At 35.0% G+C, this 21,257-nt stretch overlaps 1 protein-coding gene across 2 annotated transcripts; it reads right to left on the bottom strand.

Moving 5' to 3' along the window:
- Positions 1-809: 809 nt before the first annotated feature.
- Positions 810-21,257, bottom strand: AMD1 (adenosylmethionine decarboxylase 1). Of its 2 annotated transcripts, none has more exons than XM_032216990.1 (9): positions 20,641-21,257; positions 14,858-14,944; positions 11,929-12,055; positions 8,491-8,593; positions 7,205-7,247; positions 6,966-7,110; positions 4,577-4,669; positions 4,324-4,479; positions 810-3,104 (listed from the first exon to the last, which is right to left on the bottom strand). In XM_032216990.1, exons 1-9 carry the CDS (start codon positions 20,772-20,774, stop codon positions 2,970-2,972), a joined length of 1,023 nt encoding a protein of 340 aa, XP_032072881.1. In that variant the 5' UTR covers positions 20,775-21,257; the 3' UTR covers positions 810-2,969. The 2 variants fall into 2 exon arrangements, with proteins under 2 accessions (XP_032072881.1, XP_032072882.1); XM_032216991.1 differs by lacking the exon at positions 20,641-21,257 and adding an exon at positions 19,564-20,317.

The following is a 21,257-nucleotide window of genomic DNA, read 5'->3' as shown; positions in this document are numbered from 1 at the left end:
TTATCCAAGAAATTTAGTTCAGACGACAAATAATCCGTCAATTATATATGGTTCCATTAACATATGGTGGCAAGATCTAAAAATAGGGACCTACCAATGTATACTATCTTTAAGAAAGCAATGCTTTTTGCAATACTGCATTTTTTAAATCATGCTTAGAGTCATTCATTCTTTTGCCACCCCTATAAATCTCACATCTCTTTCCCCATTTGGTATGCCTCACAGCTCATGAATGGGTAGAAACATGTGCCTTGAGATGAATGGGAGTGGTGGGTCAATGGTGAATTTATTTGGGGAATACCTTCACCAACCTTGGTCTGTCTCATTGAGTTTTGCTTTCTACTTGATGTGCTGCTTTGCTCTTTTTTAAAAACAACAACAACCCACTCTTGAAGTCCTAATTACTGACTTCAGATGGAATACAATTACATGAAAATTTATGGATTTTGAAGTTATAATATTGTAAAAGCCAATTGCAAACCTGAGCATACCACACAGTTGATTGGAATAGTCTGTAAGATTTGTAAACAGAAATTCATACATAAGGGCACAAAGTCAAGAGCTACACAGTCGAATGTAGACTAATCCAAGTTAAAATGTTATAGTAAGTAAAAAATAAGCAGTAGAACACGTAAGACTTTGTTCCTTACCCACTCCAAGATATGGCATATCTGTAAATTCAGCTTTGAAGATTTTAGGAATTTTCATCTCTGAACAATAAACCAGTCTTTAAAATTAAAGAGGGGAATAAAAATCTCATGAAGTTTTACAACATTCTAACATCGATTATACAATATTACAATTTGAGAGACTTTTAAAGATCTTTAATATCAGCTTTCATTCTTAATCAACATGCTTTATCATTGAATAGAAACAGAGTTCTAGTTTGATTAACAAGAATATCATTTCCAGTAGATTTAATCTTCTTGAATCTCCCTGGCATTCAGTAGCACAAAGGGTCTATTGAGAAAATACAGGTAACATCTGTTAATTAGTATCAAGGCTTTGTTGTTAGAAACACAAAGCAGAATTATCTAAGTCAGGGTAGTAGCATTTTTACTATTTGTGACAGCTTAGAAAGCAAACTTTTATTGAAGCATTATGATTTCTTGTACAGATATATCTTTGTACATTTTAATGTTCCATGTCTAACACCAGAGATAATTTTAAACACCAAACATATCCCCCTCCCATTTTGTTCAGCCTACTAATTCATGAAGATCCATTGAACTGCTTTATTTCTATCCAAGGCTTATGTATAAGTTTTGCATTTCCAGCATTACTTCAAGGAATCTGTAGTCGAACAGATCTCAAGTCAAAGAGTGCTATTGACTTGGAGTACTCTTTATAAAAACATTTGAAAAATTGGCCCTTAAAAAGCAAAAGCACCATAAACTGCTAGGTGCTACACAGAAACAACATTTATTGATTTTGGTAGGAAAAAAATGTTCCAATTGCTTGATTTCCAAGCAAGTAACATAGAAACACTAAAAATGTTTCCTTTATGAATACAAAAGGAAGAAAACACTCATAATCAAAAACATAGCCAAGGAGTAGAATGACACATCTATAAGATTTGCTGGTCTCAACAGCTGATATTCCCACAGCATTTCAGGTGACTGAACATGCTCTCTCAGGAACTTGCATTTAGTATCCATGAAGCAATATCCATGTCTATTTTGTTACTAATGTACTACATATAAATGTTTTACATGACTGTATTTAGGCTCCTCATATTTGCTTACTGCAGTGAAATCACCCAATGCCTTCTACACCATGTAAAAAAGAACTGCATATTAATTAGGAAGAAACACAGATGAATTCACAATATTGCTAAATTTAGCTTAAACATCACATGCATTGTTGTCACAGGACATTACAGAGTGGAAGGGCCTGTGTTTGAATTAATATAAAGTTAATATTTGAGCCAGCATATTTCACAGTAAGAAATGGCAGCTATTTTGTGCAGTAATTTGAAATCACCGTTTCACCGTTTTCTACCAAATTTCTCTGTTAAAATTACCATGAAGCGCACTAATCTCCTAACCGATTAAGTTCCTAGATGCCAAAACTGCAACTGAACTCTGTGAAAAACCTGTAATCAACTGTGACCTTAATTGTCAAAATTTTGTTTATATACTTAAAACAGATGTCCAACGACTGCCACCAATTGCTATGGGTTGCCTTTAAACAAAGGACATGGAGCAAGAATGGGTTTGCCAAAAATTACACAACTGTCAAAAGTAACATGTTGACAAAAAACAAATATATTTTCACCCATACGTGAAAAGGTAATGTGCTAACCACAGCAAATTGCAACTTCAATTCATTGTAGAATTGTATGCAGATCCAATGTGATAAAAATTGTTTGATATTTTTAAAGTGAAAATATCCCATTAAGAATAACCAGTTTTGTTCTACCAGTATCAGTTTCAACATCTTAAACTATGAGTTTTAATCTGTCATTCAGTTGTAAAAATGTGCCAATTAGAAACCACACATTCAATAATTGTTTTAAAATTTGTTACAGCATATAAATGAAAAAAAAATTAGCAGCTAAGTCTTTTAGTTAAGTAAATCTAGGGGAAATTCTAATGAGGACGAAATCCTTGTCTGTGGGGAATTTTTGGTGATACTTGGAGAAAAACTATGTTGCATGTAAACCTATTTGAATCGTTTTTATAAATGCTGTAGAGTCTCATACAGTAAAATGTTTCTACATGCGCTTCAGTTTCACGGCAAAAGTGAAATAGAATATCTAAACACAGAAGAGAGTGTTCATGCAATATATCTAAAACTCTGTTATAATAATGCATACAATTGAAAATTATACTATGATTACATCTAGGGCTTTCTGCAACTACAAGGTGGATATGAAAAATATGGCCCCTTGTATCATTTACTAGAAAGCAACCACCACCATCTCTATTGGGTATATTTTTGCGTTTTTTCTTCTTCATTCCTCCTAATCAACTTTGCTGCTTATTCTTGGCAAAACTGGTAAAAACGAAGTTGTAGTCATTAAACTGGGCAATCTGGCGATCAAGACGCTTAAAACCTTCAATCTTCTGGGCTGAAGAAAACACGGTGCGACATTTTGAGCTCTAAAAGAAAGGAAAGATACTAAAATCTTAAGAGAAAACTAATCAAACATTTAAAATCAGCTTTGGAATATTACAATGTGTAGAAATTTCTTTTTAAGAAATTCTATATAAGATCTCAGTTTGAGAGCTGAGTGACAAGAACCACAGTTGGTAGGTATAATTATTTGAAAGAAAACAAGAGAATAAATGTGTGGGAATAAGTTAAGAAGTGTTTCACAAATAATGTTGAGATTGATAATATTATGTAGAACAAAAAATAGAGTAGCAAATAAAACCAGTTTGAAAGTATATGTTATTTCCACAATGGTGACAGATGAAAAGGATAATTTAAAAATGAAATTAACATAGATATAACAATTAAACTCAGGAATTATAGAAACCAGGAAAACCAGTATAAAATAATGTATCTGAGAGATTAACACTATTAAGAACTCAGTAAGAATTGAGCAGGTCTCCTGGCTTCCCAAAACCACAAATTATATATCTGTTAGAAAATATGAATAAGAAATACAGACCAACCACATTAATAAACAAGAAGAATATAAAGATATATGCACTTGACTACTTATTAAATTTATATGCGACAATCTTCTGGATATGTAAAATTGAGATGATCCCTTTCACAAATCAATTGCATAAAGAAGATCAGCAACTTATGGTTTTACAAGAATTATTCAAAATCAGAAAATTATATTAAGTAACTTCAAAATAGTAAATTTTACATCAGAATACAGTGATTATGCAGCTAATGTTGATTTCCGAGAAACTGGTTATGGTGGAAACAACTGTAGGTACTATCCCATAGAGCAGCTCTATTACCATAAATCATCTATCTTAAAGATATGTAATAATTGAGAATGCATATGCCTCAAATTTATATCTCAGAATTACTAGTGGTTGCATAACATTTATCATATATAAATTTATAAGGATTGCATTAAATGAGGTGGCTATAGCAATAGAAACGTATGCCAAGTAAGTCTGTTATAATGACATTCAACTATTTTCCCTTAATTAATAAAGATGTTAGTCAACTGGAGGATGGGTGATTCCCATTAACTATTACAGATTAAGTTATTTGCTTACTTCTGTATGGATAGGGACTGGTTATGATTTCTAGTCCCAAACTAAACATAATTATTCAATTATGTAACTTAAGAGTTTTTAAAAAACATATCAAAAAGATCAATCCAATGTTCCCAAAATAAAAGATATTTACCTGATTAACAAAGAGAGTTGTCACAAATTTTCCTGGCTTAAAAATGTCTATGACCTTCCTAATTAGGTCATCGTAGGATGTCTGACTTATGTTTGTTTCAAAACTAACATATGAGAACTCTGGTTCTGGAGTGATGTGAATAGTCCAGTAAGTTCCCTGGAGAGGAGCAAAATAAATAACCTATGTTAGTATTTTAATGTAGTTACATTGCTTCTGCAAATAATGGAATTTAGAAAAAAAATATCAAACTCACATCTGTTTTCATCCCATTCATTGAATACCCACAAGGATTGAACATTGTAGCATCAATGACAGAACCTGGTATCAGGTCACGAATTCCACTCACCTATAAATTAAAGAAGATTCATTCTGATGAATATTTCAGAACATTCATGTTATGTCTACCACAGTTATTTTTCGTCCAAATTACTAAAATTTTATTCTCTCAAGATAATGAGGTCCCATCTGAGACACATATTGTTCTTTCACAGTCCTGAAGATCTGGCTCTTTATTAAGGTGATTGAAGCCCCTTCTGAATAGTGTGCCCTTTTTTTTATTATTGCTCAGTTTTACCATCTTTTGCTCGTTTAAATATAAATATTTGGTTTTATCATTACTCTTTGCTTTTATTACAGGTATTTCATTATTAAATATTTAAGGAAACATTAAACATTGTTCCAGCTAATATTCTGAGTTAAGTATTGAACACTATTTTCCCTTTTAGGTATTTTGTTAATTTTGAATTGCATAAATCATGTTTATATAAAATGAATATGGCAGTGAAGTGAAAGAGAAAAAAGCATAAGAAAAAGTAAATGTAGTTGTTAAATATGTAATAAAATTCCAACCAAGGTCTTTTCTATATGTATAGAGGTAACTCTTGTCAAAGCAAAACAATAGTAAGTGCATCTGACATGAAGGCTTTAATTGCCCCACAGCTTTAGAATAGTTAGAATTCTTGTATTGATAATTTAATGCTGCTTCTGTATTTTACCAGATTTTTTAAAAATCAAACTGAACTAGAAACTAATGCTTAAAAAATACCAGTTTTGACAGTGTAAAGCTGAAATAAGAGCACTACTTAATTAGAAGATTGGAGTCATTCACTGCTTTAATTCAACTGATTTATTTGTTTTAGGTTAAACTATAACTTACAGAATAGTTTGGTGTAATGATTAAAGGATCAGAGTAAAAACTGGTAGTCTGGAAATTATAGTCCCACTTTTGACACAAAGCCAGCTGGGTGACTACGACAGGCAGTCTTTCATAGAAAGAGAAGGAATGAAAAACACCTTCAGAAATTTTACCCCCCAAAATGTCTAGGCAATTGCCAGGAGTCAACATTGACTTGAAGTTACCCTCCTCTCACAAAAAACCTTATGTTTTAGTCCATGAATTATAGTCAAGAAAATATTTTAGCATGCTAAAAATACCCATAATTTGGAATATATTCAAATTTGGACTATGTAACTCTATCTTTATGGAGCCGAAAGGCAGAGGGTACAGGTAGTTCTCGACTTACAACCACAAATGAGTCCAAAATTTCTACTGCTATGATCTTTCTTGCTGCAGTCATTAAATGAATCATTGCAGTTGTTAAGTTAGCAACAAGGTTATTAAGTGAAACTGGCTTCCCCATTGACTGCTTGTCAGAAGGTCGCAAAAGGTTAATTACATAACTCTGGGACACTGTCAACATCATAAATGTGAACCAGTTGCCAAGCATTCTAGTTTTGATCATGTGACCATGGAGATGCTGCCACGGTCATAAATATGAAAAATGGTCAAAAATCACTTGTCAGTGCTGTTGAACTTCAAATGGTCACTAAACAAATGTTTGTAATTCAAGGACTATATGTATCAACTTTCCAAAGGAATTTGTTTATCAAATTTATATGGCTAACCATCTCACAAGAAGTGACATGGATGGTATACCACAATAAAATATAAAACAATAAACATGTCAAAAAAGTCATTACTAAAAATATATGGTATACAAAGATTAGATTAGAAAGGAATCCACCTCAAGATCTTCTTGAACCTATATATAGGACTTGTTAGAAACTCCTGAAAACAAACAAAAAATGAACAAAGAATACAGAAAATAGAGGACAAAATCAGAAGCAGAACAAAAAATGGAAGAATAAACCAAAGACTGATACAATATGGAAGATACAGTCAATAGTTTTAGAAATGGAAAAAGTAGCACACTTTTTAAGATTTCAGAACATATATGAAGATAAAGATGATCTTCTGGAATATATTATAGAGTTGTTGTGCCCTAGAGATAGGGAAACAAGAGGTGGGGTGGTGGTGGCGATGAAATATTTAGAATCCATTTGAGCTATGCCTATGTCCCTAGGGAGATACATGTGAGATTTATGAAAAAATCAATAAGAGATGAAATATTGAGAAGGGTAAGAGATGACCCATTACAATATAAAGGAAAAGAGATTGTGGTTCTGAAACAGATCCCTAGGAGGGGAACGGATTCACAGAAACAATACAAATTTTTGACTATTAAATTAATTGAAAGAGAAGTAAATTTTATTGATCCCGACAGTACGCTGTTCATTAAGCACATATTGTATGTAAATAGAAAACAAATTATATATATGTGTGTGCATAATTCAAGACTTACACGAGTGACATCATTTGCAGTAACACCATCTTTCATGTAGAACTGGTCCATAACTGCTGGATCAAGCTCGCTCATCAGAATTTCCAATGTTTGATCTGGCTGATTGATTACTCGACTCTCTGGGACATCCAGAGTATACAAGTACCTGTTTTAAAAAATGCATTTCAGAAAAAAATGTTCTAAACTGGTATAATAGATTTATACTGTTCCAAATGTTACACTGATAGAAGCAAACTTACCAGCAGTCAGAATTCATACGGCCCATGCAGTATGCTGCTCCATCTGTGGCAGATAAAGTGAAAAGTGGTCTTATAAAAAGAACTCTTTCCCTTATATTCCTGAATTAAATCTGACTATATGAACATACAGATCTATATAGCATTCTGTAACTCATAAAGAAATCATGGAACATTGTACCAATAAATGCTTTTAGTGAATTGTTTTCTGGCTTTATATATTTACTATTACATCTTTTTTGTCAATATTTTTTCCTATTTATTTACTACTGCAGTATATAGTGGTTAAGACTAGGGCTAGAAACAAGGGGATTTGTGAGTTCTAGTCTTGCTTTAGGCATGAAAGCTGGATGGCTAACTTTGGGCTAATCATTTTCTCTCAGCCATCTTGTCAGGATGGGTTACAAGCTGGTCAGTTATTTCCTCTTGTAAACAGTAGATTGACATTTGACTGATAAGAAAGAGAAGAGAAAAGAAGTGGACCTGCAATTGGGAGAAACACTAGGAAGAAAAAGAAAAGTATATTGTGAAGAAAAAAAAATATAGCCATTCCATATTTATTGGTATGAAAGTAATTTACTGTAGTTATTATATTATAGAAAGTAGCCCATAGTTTCTTTTTACAGGTGTACAATATTTTCTTCCAAAGCAGAAAATGTACTTTGGGTCTGGTGTGGGTATATTTACTCAGCCTCTCAATGGTTCCTTAAAGAAATTATATCTTTCCTTAAGTAAACAGCTTCTTTAAGAAACCAACAGGTACACAGCATGCTCATGTTGGATCCAAAGCACCTTTTGCAGCTTCAGAATCAAATAATGCACCTCTATTTTTTTAACTGCACAACCATTTTCTATACTAAGTAGAAGAATCTACAGTATTTCAACAAAGTGTATGCTCCATAAATGTTAGCATATAAATCTATTACATATCAAGGTCTGACGGTGTATTAAATTAGGCTTCAGTTACAAATAGCACTTTCATTCTTAGTATCATAAACAGATAGTAAACACTGCATCAATGTCGCACATATAAAAATCTTCATGGATAATTGTTTTGAAAAAGTTAAATTAAATAAAATACTGTTGACAGAGCAACCTTCTGCTTTATTATTTTTCTTATATCTTTCAGTCAGTTTAGCCTTGAAATCATGACTAATTTGAACAGTCTCCCATGCATAAACATTCTGAATTGCCAGATTTTACTTACAATATTGTAAATTGAAGAGATAACAATGCATTTATACTTATTGAAGAGATAATATTGAAAAGATATTAATATATTTGCTTACTTGGAAATATTTCATTAAGGAACTCTACTTCTTCCTGGAAATTCCTATGTGGGTACTCTTGGTGGGAAGGCTTCATGAAATTTTTACGTGAATAGAAGAAGCTCTGAGGAACCAAGAGTTAAAATAAAATAAATAGGTTTTCCTCAATTTCATCCTTGTATAAAAAGAAATTATCTATTGTGTAAGGTTTTACCACTGTATGCATATACAGACATGCATCTATACTTAAATAAATTAATGCAGTAATCTCTTGGAAATTCATAAACAATGTAATTTGCTACATAAAAAATTCCAAGGGGGAGTATAAATATTAAAAAGTGGCATCTTTGGAATAACATTTATTTTCATCTGGACCAAATTTTTCAATTATATACTATTTTTATTTTTTAACGAATTTATGCATTAAAATTACCTGAAAATTACCTCACATACTATTCCCCATCCCCAATATTCCTGTTATGGCAAATGAAGACGCTAAAGAGATAAAAACACAAGCTCTGCTTGGCACAGCAGCGTGGTTTATATTGACTTAAAACCAGAGAAGGTAGAGGACTGGGATGGATATACATACTTGAACCGTAAATAACTCTGAAATAGCAAGTCTTTATATTTTCTTTCTTCAAATCAGGATAATCTATTTTGTTACTATAAAACTTCAAAATGATTGCTGCATTATATTTGTATAATGAAGAACCGAACTGATATTTAAGAATATACAGTATGCACGCACACACACACACGTGAAAAAGTCCTGCACGCTTTAAGATTTACGACATTTTTTGGATAGGCCATTGATTTTGGATGGAGTTGTGAATTTTCTTGCATGCGTACAATATATGCTTACAATGACTATGAAAATGCATACCCAGTGGCATATGTGTTGCAATTACTAAGGTCGATGCTAGTGTTTTGTTAATATTTTTATTGTTTGTGGCCCTGAAAAGGATTGTTTAAGTAACCAAACATGGTTACTAATATGAAATTGGCCAGCCCTTATTGCTTATCACCAGGTGGCATCGCTTCAGCATAGACTGTATAAGCCTTTGCACGTGATCTTTGGTGTCAATATGGTTCCAGGCTGCAATAATGGAGTCAATCAGCTCCTGCTTGGTCTTTGGATGCTTCTTGCTTATTTCGTAACCAATCTTGGCCCACAAGTTCTCAATTGGGTTCAAATCCGGGCTCTGAGCTGGCCAAACCAGGAGTCGAACACCATGCTTCTTCATCTACTGCTGGATGGACTTGGCTCGATGACAAGGAGTGTTGTCATCCTGGAAGTAAAAGTCCTTCCCTATAAGTTACTGAGCTGAAGGTCTTTTCCAGGACTTCAACATATTGCTTGGAATTCATGATTCCCTGCACGATTTGTATCGGACCAATAACAGAAGCAGTGATACAGCCCCAAATCATCAGGTGCAATGGATGCTTCTCAAATAGATTCAGGCAGTATGGCCTAAATTCTTCAGCTGGAAATCTTCTGACATACTCATTGCACTGATTCCCAGTCAAGTAGAAATTGCTCTCGTCACTGAAGATGATCTTGGCCCACTGTTCGTTGGTCCACTTGGCATACTTCTTGACCCATGTACGTTGACAAGAGCCGTGAGCATCTGTGAGCAAAGGTTTACTTCGAGCCCTGTGTTTGTGTACACTTTTACATCATATGTTTTACCCCAAATTCTTGTAATCTGAGGTGAGGTGAGGTGAACTTCATGTCAGCCATCGAAATGCGTTGCAGAACCCGATCTTGCTGTTTTGTTGACTTTCTTGGTCTTCCAGAGCGGAGCCTCCCATCAACTGAACCAGTTATTTGATATTTTTCAACCACTCTGCTCACTGTAGTGCGATGGTATTTCACTCTCTTGGCTATTTCTGTACAGGAGTAACCCTCTTCATGAAGCACAATGATGCGATGCCGCTGCTCAGTACTGGTGAAAACAAAGACCTTCATCCTTGCCTGCAGCCAGAGTTAAATTAAATTTCTCGATGCTTTTCATGCCTATTTATAGTCAGAGAGTATGACAACATTGATTGGTTCATAGATTTAGCCTCTCTGCATTTTGATTGGTCAGCCAAACTCACTGCTGATTGGCTACTTTCAATCCTAACATTATCAAAAATTGAAGTTGTGTTTATTTTAGCACATAAACTCACTCAAAACCTTAAAAAGACTTTGGTTATATTTAATAAAAATTATGCATCTCAATCTGACCACAGAAATTTTCATCAAAGTACTAATTCTGAGCGGTTTCTATGAATGAAAAGTTGATTAAACATGTAAATACAGCTTAAAACTGAAAGCATGCTGGACTTTTTCACACACATTCACACACATACACACACACACACGGCATTTTTTCAAGTGGATTTTTTTAGTCAGGAAGTACGTAAGGATACAGTTGGATATGAAAAATGTTCTTATAAGCATTTGCATGCAGTTTCAGCAGGAATATAGAAAAGGAGAATCAAGAACTTTAATAAAATATATGCCAATTAGCTTAAGGAAGTGCTCTTAGATCTTTCCTTCTCCTGACCATTTTGCAAACCTCATACTGAAGCCTCCAATAGCATCAGTTGAATATCCCCCACCTTAAGCTGGCATCATTTAAAGCCAGCCTGTTTGAGGCAGGATCCTTATTTCATCTTTACTATGAATATGGATTATCTGATTAAGTCTGTGCTGCCACTTAGAAGTTGATATCTTATGTCTTACAGGTATGGCATTTTTATTCAACATTTTCAAGAAAATGTTATTTTTTACTCCTGCTGCTCCCAACTTAAGTCAAACAAAAAAATCTGAATCTATCCATTCCATTTTTATGAAGATGAGCTATCTCAGAGAACTTTTGATAGCCATATTAGTCAAAAGCCATACTGTGGAGGGATGCATTTTATAAGTCAGATGTGGGGTAAAATAAGTTTTAAAACTTTCAAAAAAATATTGGGCAAATTGGTCATTTGTCACCAATAAAATTATTAACAATAATAATCAATGGTTTTGTATTGTATGTCATCCTAAAAGCAGGAATCTTTGCAGGCTTTGTGTTGAGACTCTTGCCAATCCAAGATCCCAGAAGCATTGATACTTCACTGAAAAGTGTTTAAGTGTAAAAACTCTTTCTGCATAAACTCGGCAACCTTAAGATGACCATTCATGAGTGGCAGAGCACTACAAGAGTTGAGGCAAGATAATATATAGTGCAAGAAAGACCATCTCATATGAGTGAGATATGAAAATCCCAGAAATATTAGGGTAATTAATTTGAAAAACATTTCTTGTGCAATATTGTACAATAATAAATTACTATTAGATGCTCAGTATTTACTACTGATATATTTCATAAATATATACCAAGAAATAAGTCAATATACTATTTAATATATAATTGATAGTTAACAACTTCAAAGATCTCTCAGAATTTTGTTTTGTTTTCTTACCTGAATTGAGTCAAACCCACAGTACTCTCTAGCAAGCTCTAATAGGGGAACCAGTGCCTGCAGTAAGAGGGTGGTACCACATGTCTTCAAAATGAAACGTCTCTTGGAGACAAACATGCTACTCTCACTGAAAAATACAAAGATATAATTAATATATTTCATATATGTACAGATTTTTTAAATTCCAAATCTATTTGATAGAAGTCCCTTAAAATGTCTAAGTGCTTAGGAATTAGAGACACAAAAAACTTGGCTTAGTTAATACAGATCTCTGTTCCTTTAAGAATTCTGTAGGTATGAAAAGGCTCATCTCATATACTGGGCTTTAAATCAAGTAGATTTGATTTGATTTAAATCTAATAATAGAACTCTTTGTATAAAGGGTGCAACATGACTCCTTTCCTTTTTTTCTAGAGTAAGAAGTTCCTTGCAGGCTTTGATGCTTTCATCAAAATAACAAAAGTAGCCCAGTGTTGTTCTGATATAAACTGCCTACTTTTAGATATGCAAAATGCATGCAACACATTAAAAAAGTCCAACTTGCATTATGCTGCAGTGATGCTGCTTTCATCATTTGTCCCTTTTGACCCTTCCACACCCAATTGGGCAACTCTGATTAGACAGGTTAAGTCTTATTTAATTCTGAGGTAAGGAAATATGTCACAGTGTATTAAAAGAGATTTCAAAATACAGGTATTGGAGTAAATATTAGAATCAGAATTGTGATTAATGGTTACAGTATTAAACCAAGTTTGAATCCTTATTTAACCATGGAACTCTTAGACTATTAATTAATTCAACTGAATCTATTTGATAATAGTTACTGAGATAACATTAAGGAAAACCCCATGTAATCCACCTTGAACTTTTTGGAGGAACAGCAGGTTATAACACAATAAATTCAAGGACATCCTTTCATAGATATGGCTGATTTTGAAACATACTTCTGTAATAACAGGTATTGTGGACAAAGCACTTTATCATGTTAACCAAAATAAAATTTTAAAGAGAGACATAAACATAGAGGAAAAATGAATGTGAAATATGGGAAAGCAGTACTCCTAACTTGTTCTTCAATTTGAAATTTCCCTAAGGTGGCACTTCTTATAGATCTTAAAGCTCCTTGAAGAGAACTGAAAAGGTCCTTGGATGAGAAGCAAAATGTTTTCAAGGAAAAAAACCCAAAAAAGTCCGTGCCTTTTGAAAAGCACATATTGAATAACCATGACTTGGATGATTGAGAATCTCCATAGACATTTGCAATAGAAAATGTTCCCTTCCATGTTATATGAAGTAATCCTATCTTGTAGATAGAATCACTTCATAGACTCCATTATAATATAGGTCAGAGTTCAGGAAAAAAAGTGCTTCCTTAACTAGTCATTATATTATATGCAGTACGGTACCTTTCACAATTGGAGGGGAGGGTTCCTAAAAGCACCCCATTTATAACTTGTGGACAAATACTTAATGATCATTGTGCATTGGCACAGTCAAAAAACACTTTCAACATTATTTTAATAGTTTTCTATGTCAAAGCTTTATTAAAATATTAATTTATCAAATTAATATTTAAATCAATCAGTATTAAATATTCATTTTAAAATTAAGATTAATGTTTCAAGATTAAGACATTTGTTTCTATTACAGTTTGATATTGAAAATTCATTCCCAATCCCATTTTCAAAAATAATTTTGAAAAATTATGGTTGTACATTGAGGAATATGTTTATACTGTTTGGGAATCTGTAAAAATGAGGTTTTACTATAGTCTGGGAGCTATGCAGAGAATCACCTTTCTTTCTGCCAAATAAGTAAGCCTCCAATAGTGGAATAGTTTCAAAAGGGCATATTCTCTAGCTCTTACTTGTCAGACAAGTTTAATTGCTTTTTTTAAAACAAAAAAACAATTTCTGAAATAGTCCAGTCCTAAGCTATATAGAATTTGAAAACTCAGTGCAAATTCCTTAAAATATACTGCTAACTAGCACAGAACTTTCACTGTCACCAAACGTCTCCAGAACAGGTTGAACCTCAGTCCTCAAGGACTGAAGAATTAAATCCAATAATCAACACACTTTATATTTAAGCTTATTGAATTGTTCATGTAGATCACTACTGAACTCATTCAGGATTTAACAGTATTACTCCTTAGAAATGGATGATAAAGTCAAGAGTCCTACTTTAAATCTCCTTGAGTCCCACCTATCTCAATTATCAGGTAGATTTTGTGGGACAAAATGAAAAGCTGTGGGACATTATACACTGGTTAGTAGTTCCCCAGCACCATATTTTCTGACATTTTCTGAGCGTAAGGGTTGGGGATCCCCAAGACACATTACAATCAAAAAAGTTGAGATAAAGTCAGTGTTAAATGTTACTAGAAGTTGTACAAAAATCTAGGTAAAGTACTTAGGCTATATTTCCCCAGTCCAATAACCTATATCCATTTCCACCAGGGATTATCATTTAAGGCAACAATCTTAACCTCTGTATATCCTTGCCAAAAGCTGTTTAAAAATGGGTGTGAACAGTATTAACCAGATGTGTCAGAAGTTGCACTGTTACTTTTCAGCCACTTTCTCCATAAACCAAAAAATTAGCTGCCTTAAAACTGCATAGCATAATGATCTCTTCAATAATGTTCTTATAACTTACCTGTTTGAGGCAGAGGAACACTTCCCATCAATATGAAAATATTAATTAACACAATGGGATTAATCACATCCTAGCCAGTTAGTCAGGAAGGCTAACTGAGCAACTAATATTCCTCAGTGTCAGTCACTAAATGAATGGTTGTTAAATTGAGGACTACTTGTACATTGCACATCACTTTATACTTTTGTAGCAAGTAAATTAATATTTATGTAAAACTGTAATACATTAAAAGCAAGTCCATGCATCGTGTACAGGAATTTTATTTACTTACCTGAGTACATAAGCTTCCTGCTTGTCAGTTTTTGTCACACTTATGATCAAACAATGCACATTCTCCAGAAGTTTGTCCCACTCAAACCTGCCAAAAGGAATACAATATAGGAATTGAGTGAATTTCATCATTTTTTAAATAAGATAGCACTTTGTACTATCACAAAATGTCAATCTACATTTCAATATCAAAAAGGAAACTTAACATAATGTGCAAACTATTGTACAATATCTATAGTTTAGCTGAAATAATATAATTATCTTTCTCATTATTTTACTTATTTAAAAACTTATGTTTAAGAATGACATAAAAGCAATGACAACATGGTGGGAAGTCAGAAATTACTATTTGAATTTGTAAACTTACTTGAATTTCTTATGGATTCTTGGCAATTCATATTACTTCTTGGAAATAATTTTATTCTCCTGAAATTGGCATGCTGAAATACTGCATATTTCCTATAAACCAAATTTAATGTCTAGTTTTGACCCTGTCCAATACCCTCTGATACTAGTAAACAAGTGTCAAAGCTTTAGGCACTCATAGTAAATCTAAACTACGTTATAGAGTTTGATGTCACCACCATAGTTCATGACTACAAAGGAGAAAAATGTGTAGTTTATTTAAATGTAAAACTTAAATAGATATTATATAGACTATAAAATATAAAGACATTACAGTATTCAGTTAATCACATATTACACTCTTGAACTTTGAATATTTGTTCAAGTATATTGTGACATTGCACTAGGTAGATCATATTGTTCAAACTATCTGGACCAGTCACTCTTTCTTTGCCAACCCACCTAATAGGATTGTTGTTGTGGGGGAAATAGGAAGAGAAAGGGTATTAGGTACCCCTTGAATTATTTATAAAAATAACGTGATGCCTTGAGTTATTTATAAAATTAATAAAGGGATATAAATAAAAAATACACTCTGGAATAATTCTTATTTCCTTAGAATTAGATGAAAAAACCCTTATATAATTCTCGTGAATACTTTCAAATCCCCAACAACAATTCTATGCACATATGCCAAGTCTGTTCACTTCACAGCAAGCCAAATACTTCTGTCATTATCTTAAGATAGAACTGAGGATAAACTAAGTTATCAGATAGAATACTAATCCTTTGATTGATTTTATAGGATTAAACCGTACAGAACACTTTTATACTTCCTGGTGGTTGTACACAGGAAAACAACAGAGTTCTCTTATACCAAAGACCATATATTGTTGCACAGGCCTGTATATTTCCCTCTTGTATTAACTGGCTCACCCTACTCTTCTAGAGGTGTGCACAAACTAGAAAATGTACTTTGTTTAATATGCCAAACAAATACATTGTGTCTTAATGTTCATCTGACTCTTTCAGATGGGGCATAGTTTGGCTGAACTAAATTACAGAATACTTTCATTATTTGGATTTGGTCTATGCATGAAATGTTTTGCACACCCTTATGGTCCTCCTTTAAATAATGACCAACTCATAGGAAATGGCAGCGCTATCTATATTTTCTTGGCAGGAGCTACAGTACTGTTTAAAGGTCTACATAATTTTGGCTGACTCAATAGCTTCAGTCACTACAATCTTACAGAAGAGCTGTGTGTTTTCAAAACTGACTGCTGAAGCACATTCTTGCTTCAGCAGTTGAAGCTTGCAAAACAAGAAGATATCATGCTCCTTAAGTTTGCTCAGGAAACAATAGAGATAGGGATAACATCTAATATCTCAGACTAGGCAATTTATAATCCATACCAGGGTCTTTAAAAAAGGAGGACAATGTATTATGTGAAAACTCCTGGATTAGTATCAAACTGCCCAGAAATATGAAATGATAGCCATTTCACTGCTGCCAAGTCCAACAGTATTCATCACTTGCCATCCCGGAGAGCCATAGATTCTCTAACTCTAAAATATATGGAAAAATGTATATATTATATCTAACCAAGATTGGATATATCTATCATCCATTCCTGAAAGTTAGGACATCTGTTCATAATAGTATGAGAGGGTGTTTGTTATTCTTATGTGGAAACTATTTTATGGTTGCAGCCTGTCTTAAAAAAGGATTGGGTAATTCAGGACTGGAGTACATAGAACATTTTTATTTTGATGTATTTCATATCAGAAACGTTTCAGGATAATTTCAGCATGCCAAGTGCTATGAACTTTGGGGCGGCTACCAATTGATTTCTGGATGCGATTTAAAATGTTGATTTTAACCTGCAAATCATTTTATGGCTTGGCATTTCGGTATCTAGAAGACTGATTACTCCAACTTGAATAGACCTGCTCTTACTCTCCACCCTCCTTAAAGAAGAGAACTAAAACCAAAGGTGTTGCTGTTTAGTAATAGTGCCAGTCCTGTGGAACAATCTCCAACGGATATCAAAATGGCTCCCTCCTTGATTCAGGAGAATAGTGAAAGCAAAAATGTTATTCTCAATTATATATTTACCTTAGTTTTACTTTGATTTATTGGATGTCATGTTTTCCTTTCCTCAGTTTTATAAGCCCACCCAAATTTGGAAGCAAATACAAATACAATACTTAATGTAGTAAATCAATTTATGAATATTAGCCATATTTTGTGTGATTTATACATTTTTCTTAGTTCAAGAGAGGAGTGGATGTCTAGGGAAAAGATCAGGCAATGGATGTTTTCAAAGAAAGGGCATTTCATATGGAGTCCTTTGTGATCTCTGAGCTCGCTTATTTGCTTGCAGACATTTTATTACCCATCTATTAACATGATCAGAGCTTAGCTGGGTCAAAGGAAATTTTATTTCAAGCTAACATTATGTATAGATCAACATGTTTCAGAGGGCCTTCACACTAGCTGAGTTTAATATCTTACTGTCAGCAGTGTTGGAGAATAAATACTGCAAAATTCCACATGGTGGAAAGCTTTGTCCTTATAAAGATGGGAGTACTGAATTACAGGGTCATGCTCTGCTTTACTGTAATTTTTACTAAGACATTTGTAATAAGCTATTAAGGCATCTTCTTCGCCCATTTCCAGATTGGACAAACAAATTCTATGTACAGTATCTTTCGGCATATAATAAATTCCAGGGAAACTCATGCTGTCAAAAACTAGCATACAGAATTAATGTATTGATGACAGTAGTCTAAACACAAGTTCAGACTTTTACTATATATGCTATAGTGTATTTTACATTATAGAATTTCTTTTATGTAATTTGGGTCTATCACGCATCATACATTTAAATAATTCCTGTAGTAGTATTTGGGGTATTATTGAAACTATCAGAGTAGCTATTGACATACTTCATGAATAACTGTTTATAGAGAAACAGACAGTTGCCATCCATAGAAAAATAAATGGATAAATTCAGAGTAACTTAATAATTAAACATTTACCAGAACAATTGAATGGGCACACTGGTATTTAACATTCCATGCTGTATGATCAAGATCATAGGTGATATGTATCAGTAATTTCTTAGCCTAACTTACCACATAAAAAAACAATTTCAAGGACAAATTTAGACAAAGGGAAAGCTTGATATTAATATTGTGAGGAAAGAGAATAAAACACAATTGGACATCCAGTCTAGGTACTTGTAACTATTCAGTTTCTTATATTTTGCTATTTATAGATTTGGCATTACAAAATGAACAGTACAAATCATAAGCCAGTTTGTTCATCAGGTGAAACAACCAATTTAGTTAAAAATGGATCTGCATGAAATATATTACAAAACCATTAAATCTGTAATAGATTAATTCAAACAATATAAAACTAAATTATGCTACTGCATATTTGGTATATATAGGCATAACGTAATTTGAAGTCAGAAATATACAAACCCAATAATTACTGTTTATATTTTTGCACAGTAGGCAAATTGATTCATAATGCAACTCTTATCCAATAGGATTTGACATGGCCTTCTAAATTGACATTTTTTGTTTTCAGAAAAAATCTGAAGTTAAAGTGCACTAATTATTGAGAGAGACTTCACAAAGGTAATTTATTGGCAGAGTAACTCCTGCAGTTCACTACAAATGCATAAAGTTACATAAAGCTGAGTACAGATATCAATTTTTACAATTTTCTTCCTATTTTAACTATCATTTATTTGACATTCTTAGCACATTAGCAGTACATTATTAGAGAATGAGAATAAACATACACAGAAAGGGTACATTATTCCATTTACCTTTAATTATTCTCTGCTAAATGTAGCTCATTCAAAAACATATAGACTAGGCATTGTTATTTTCAAATACCTAAATTCTACTGGAGCAAATTCAAACTATTATTTTGTACGTGCAGTGCAAGTAAAATACTAGTACTATTAGTGTGCATTTAAGGCTGTACAGAATGCAACCCTTCCCCCATGACTATTGAGAAGTTGGCGCCTCCTCCACATTCCTGAAATGCCCACTAGATGACAGTCCCAGACCCAACCTCTTAAAGTAACACTAAAAAGTAATGCTTGATCTCATTAACTGAGGACAGCCTTTTTTTATCTGGAGTTTGAGATTGAAGCCTATTTTTTTTAAAAAAGGATGAAAATTGAGTTAAACACAGGAGGGGCTTCTATCTATCCCACTGCATTGCCTGAATTCCAGAAGGACAAATAAATGCATACATAAAACCTCCCGCTCCCAGCCACAGTCATGCTCTTGCTAACTCTTTAAGGGGCAAAACAAACAAACCATAAATCCTACAAAAATATCCTTGCCAGCTTCCTCAACAGCTTCCATTATTATTATTATTGTTGTTGTTGTTGTTGTTATTTTACTGTACTTGGAAGAGACCAGAAAAAGCAGTAGAAACTTCTTTCTCTACTTCCGACACTTTGGCAGAAGAGTTGCGGTCAAGAATCAGATAACTAAGCTTGAGCCAATTTCAGAGAAAAAGCACTCAGTCTCTTTACGAGTCTGCAAGCCAAGCACCCAAGAACATGCTGGTGCAGGGATGTCCGTGGATGCCCTGCCCGCCCACTTGTGATGGCCAACTTGGTAGGATTCGTCGAGTTCTTATACCAACAAGCAGTCTACCCGTTCGGTTCGTATGAAGCACTGCGAGAATCCCGGTGGCCCCCGGACCTTCCCACGGGATCAAACACCCCCCTTTTGCCTAAGACAAGAACTTATGTTCACAATCCGTTGTTAAGGAGCGCAAAGCCAAATAAATAAGGTGAAAGCTCGCCGTGCATTGCAAATGAATATATTCCGGAGGGAGGGGGTGAAGAGAGGCGACGACCGGCAATCTCCGAGGCCTGGTTTAATTTAAAAGGACAGCCACGAAAAGGTCACATCCCGCCCTAGCAAGGTCACAACTCCGCCCTTCCCGACGTGAACTACTCTTCTGTTTAAGTTTCCCTCAGAGCGCCGGCCTACGGGGGGAACTTAAAAGGCCTGCCGTCAGCCGCCGCACGCGGAGTCCGGGCCTGCATGCGTCAGGGGAACGTTAGCGGCCGTTACTTGAAGGGGCCGGCTCGCGTTCTCCCCCCACCCCCAGCAAGGCCGTCCCGGTGAAAGTCCCTCCCCTCCCCTCGGAGCAGGCGGACCCCGACCCTCCCTCGCCTCGCGCAGCTTAACACCGTCCTGAATGGAGCAGCCGCCATGCCCGCCCCTCTTCCCCGGCCATTAGCTTAGCTCGCTTCCCGCCCAGCGGTGCGGCGTGACGGCCGCTGTTCACCAGGGCATGCGCGCCACCGGCCGGGCATATTCCCGCACTCACCCGGCTAACCCTCTCCATGTTCTTCCATCCTCCCCGTTTCCCACCGGCTCCTGACTCACCTGGGAATGGTGCGGAGGTCGCCGGAGCCATTACTTTGGTGCGGCTCCTGCGGCGAGGGCTGTTGCCAGGCGAACCACACCTCCAGTAGCTTCTCAGTCCCTTCGAAGAAGTGTGCACCGTTCTCCTCCATCATGGTGAGACAACTCCGCAAAACCAACCACAGAAATTAAAACGACACCCCCCCCCCCACCGACCAAAATCTGCTGCTGTCGCCGCCGCCCTCACCTACACCAGCTACAGCTGATAGGACTGTTGCTTCTAGGCAGGGCCGCGGCGCCTTCTTGGGGTCTGAGCCCGTCCCAAGCAGGTTTTATCTTGGAAGGGGCAGTAATCTTATATTAAGTTATAAGATAAAATACATGCATGTGTGTGTGCGGGCGCGCGCGCTCATATATAAAATATATACCAGCGAGCGGTTGCAGAAAGGGTGGCGGGTTGTTAAGGATCCTTTGGGGTAGGGGAAGGAGGGAAATGGAAGGCAAGAAGTGCGGAGCAGGCAAGCGTGCAGGCGATGCGGTGCGGTTCGGTTCCTTGTATTCCGTGTGTTCCCGTTACAGAGAAAAGCATTGAGCGAGCGCTAGCTAATGTCGCCGGCCATACTGTGGAAGCGAAGTGA

The sequence above is a fragment of the Thamnophis elegans genome, chromosome 4 (assembly GCF_009769535.1).
Source record: "Thamnophis elegans isolate rThaEle1 chromosome 4, rThaEle1.pri, whole genome shotgun sequence".
NCBI classification, from domain to species: domain Eukaryota; kingdom Metazoa; phylum Chordata; class Lepidosauria; order Squamata; family Colubridae; genus Thamnophis; species Thamnophis elegans.
Note: the sequence above shows the minus strand (reverse complement) of the source record. Positions and strands in the feature narration are given on the sequence as shown.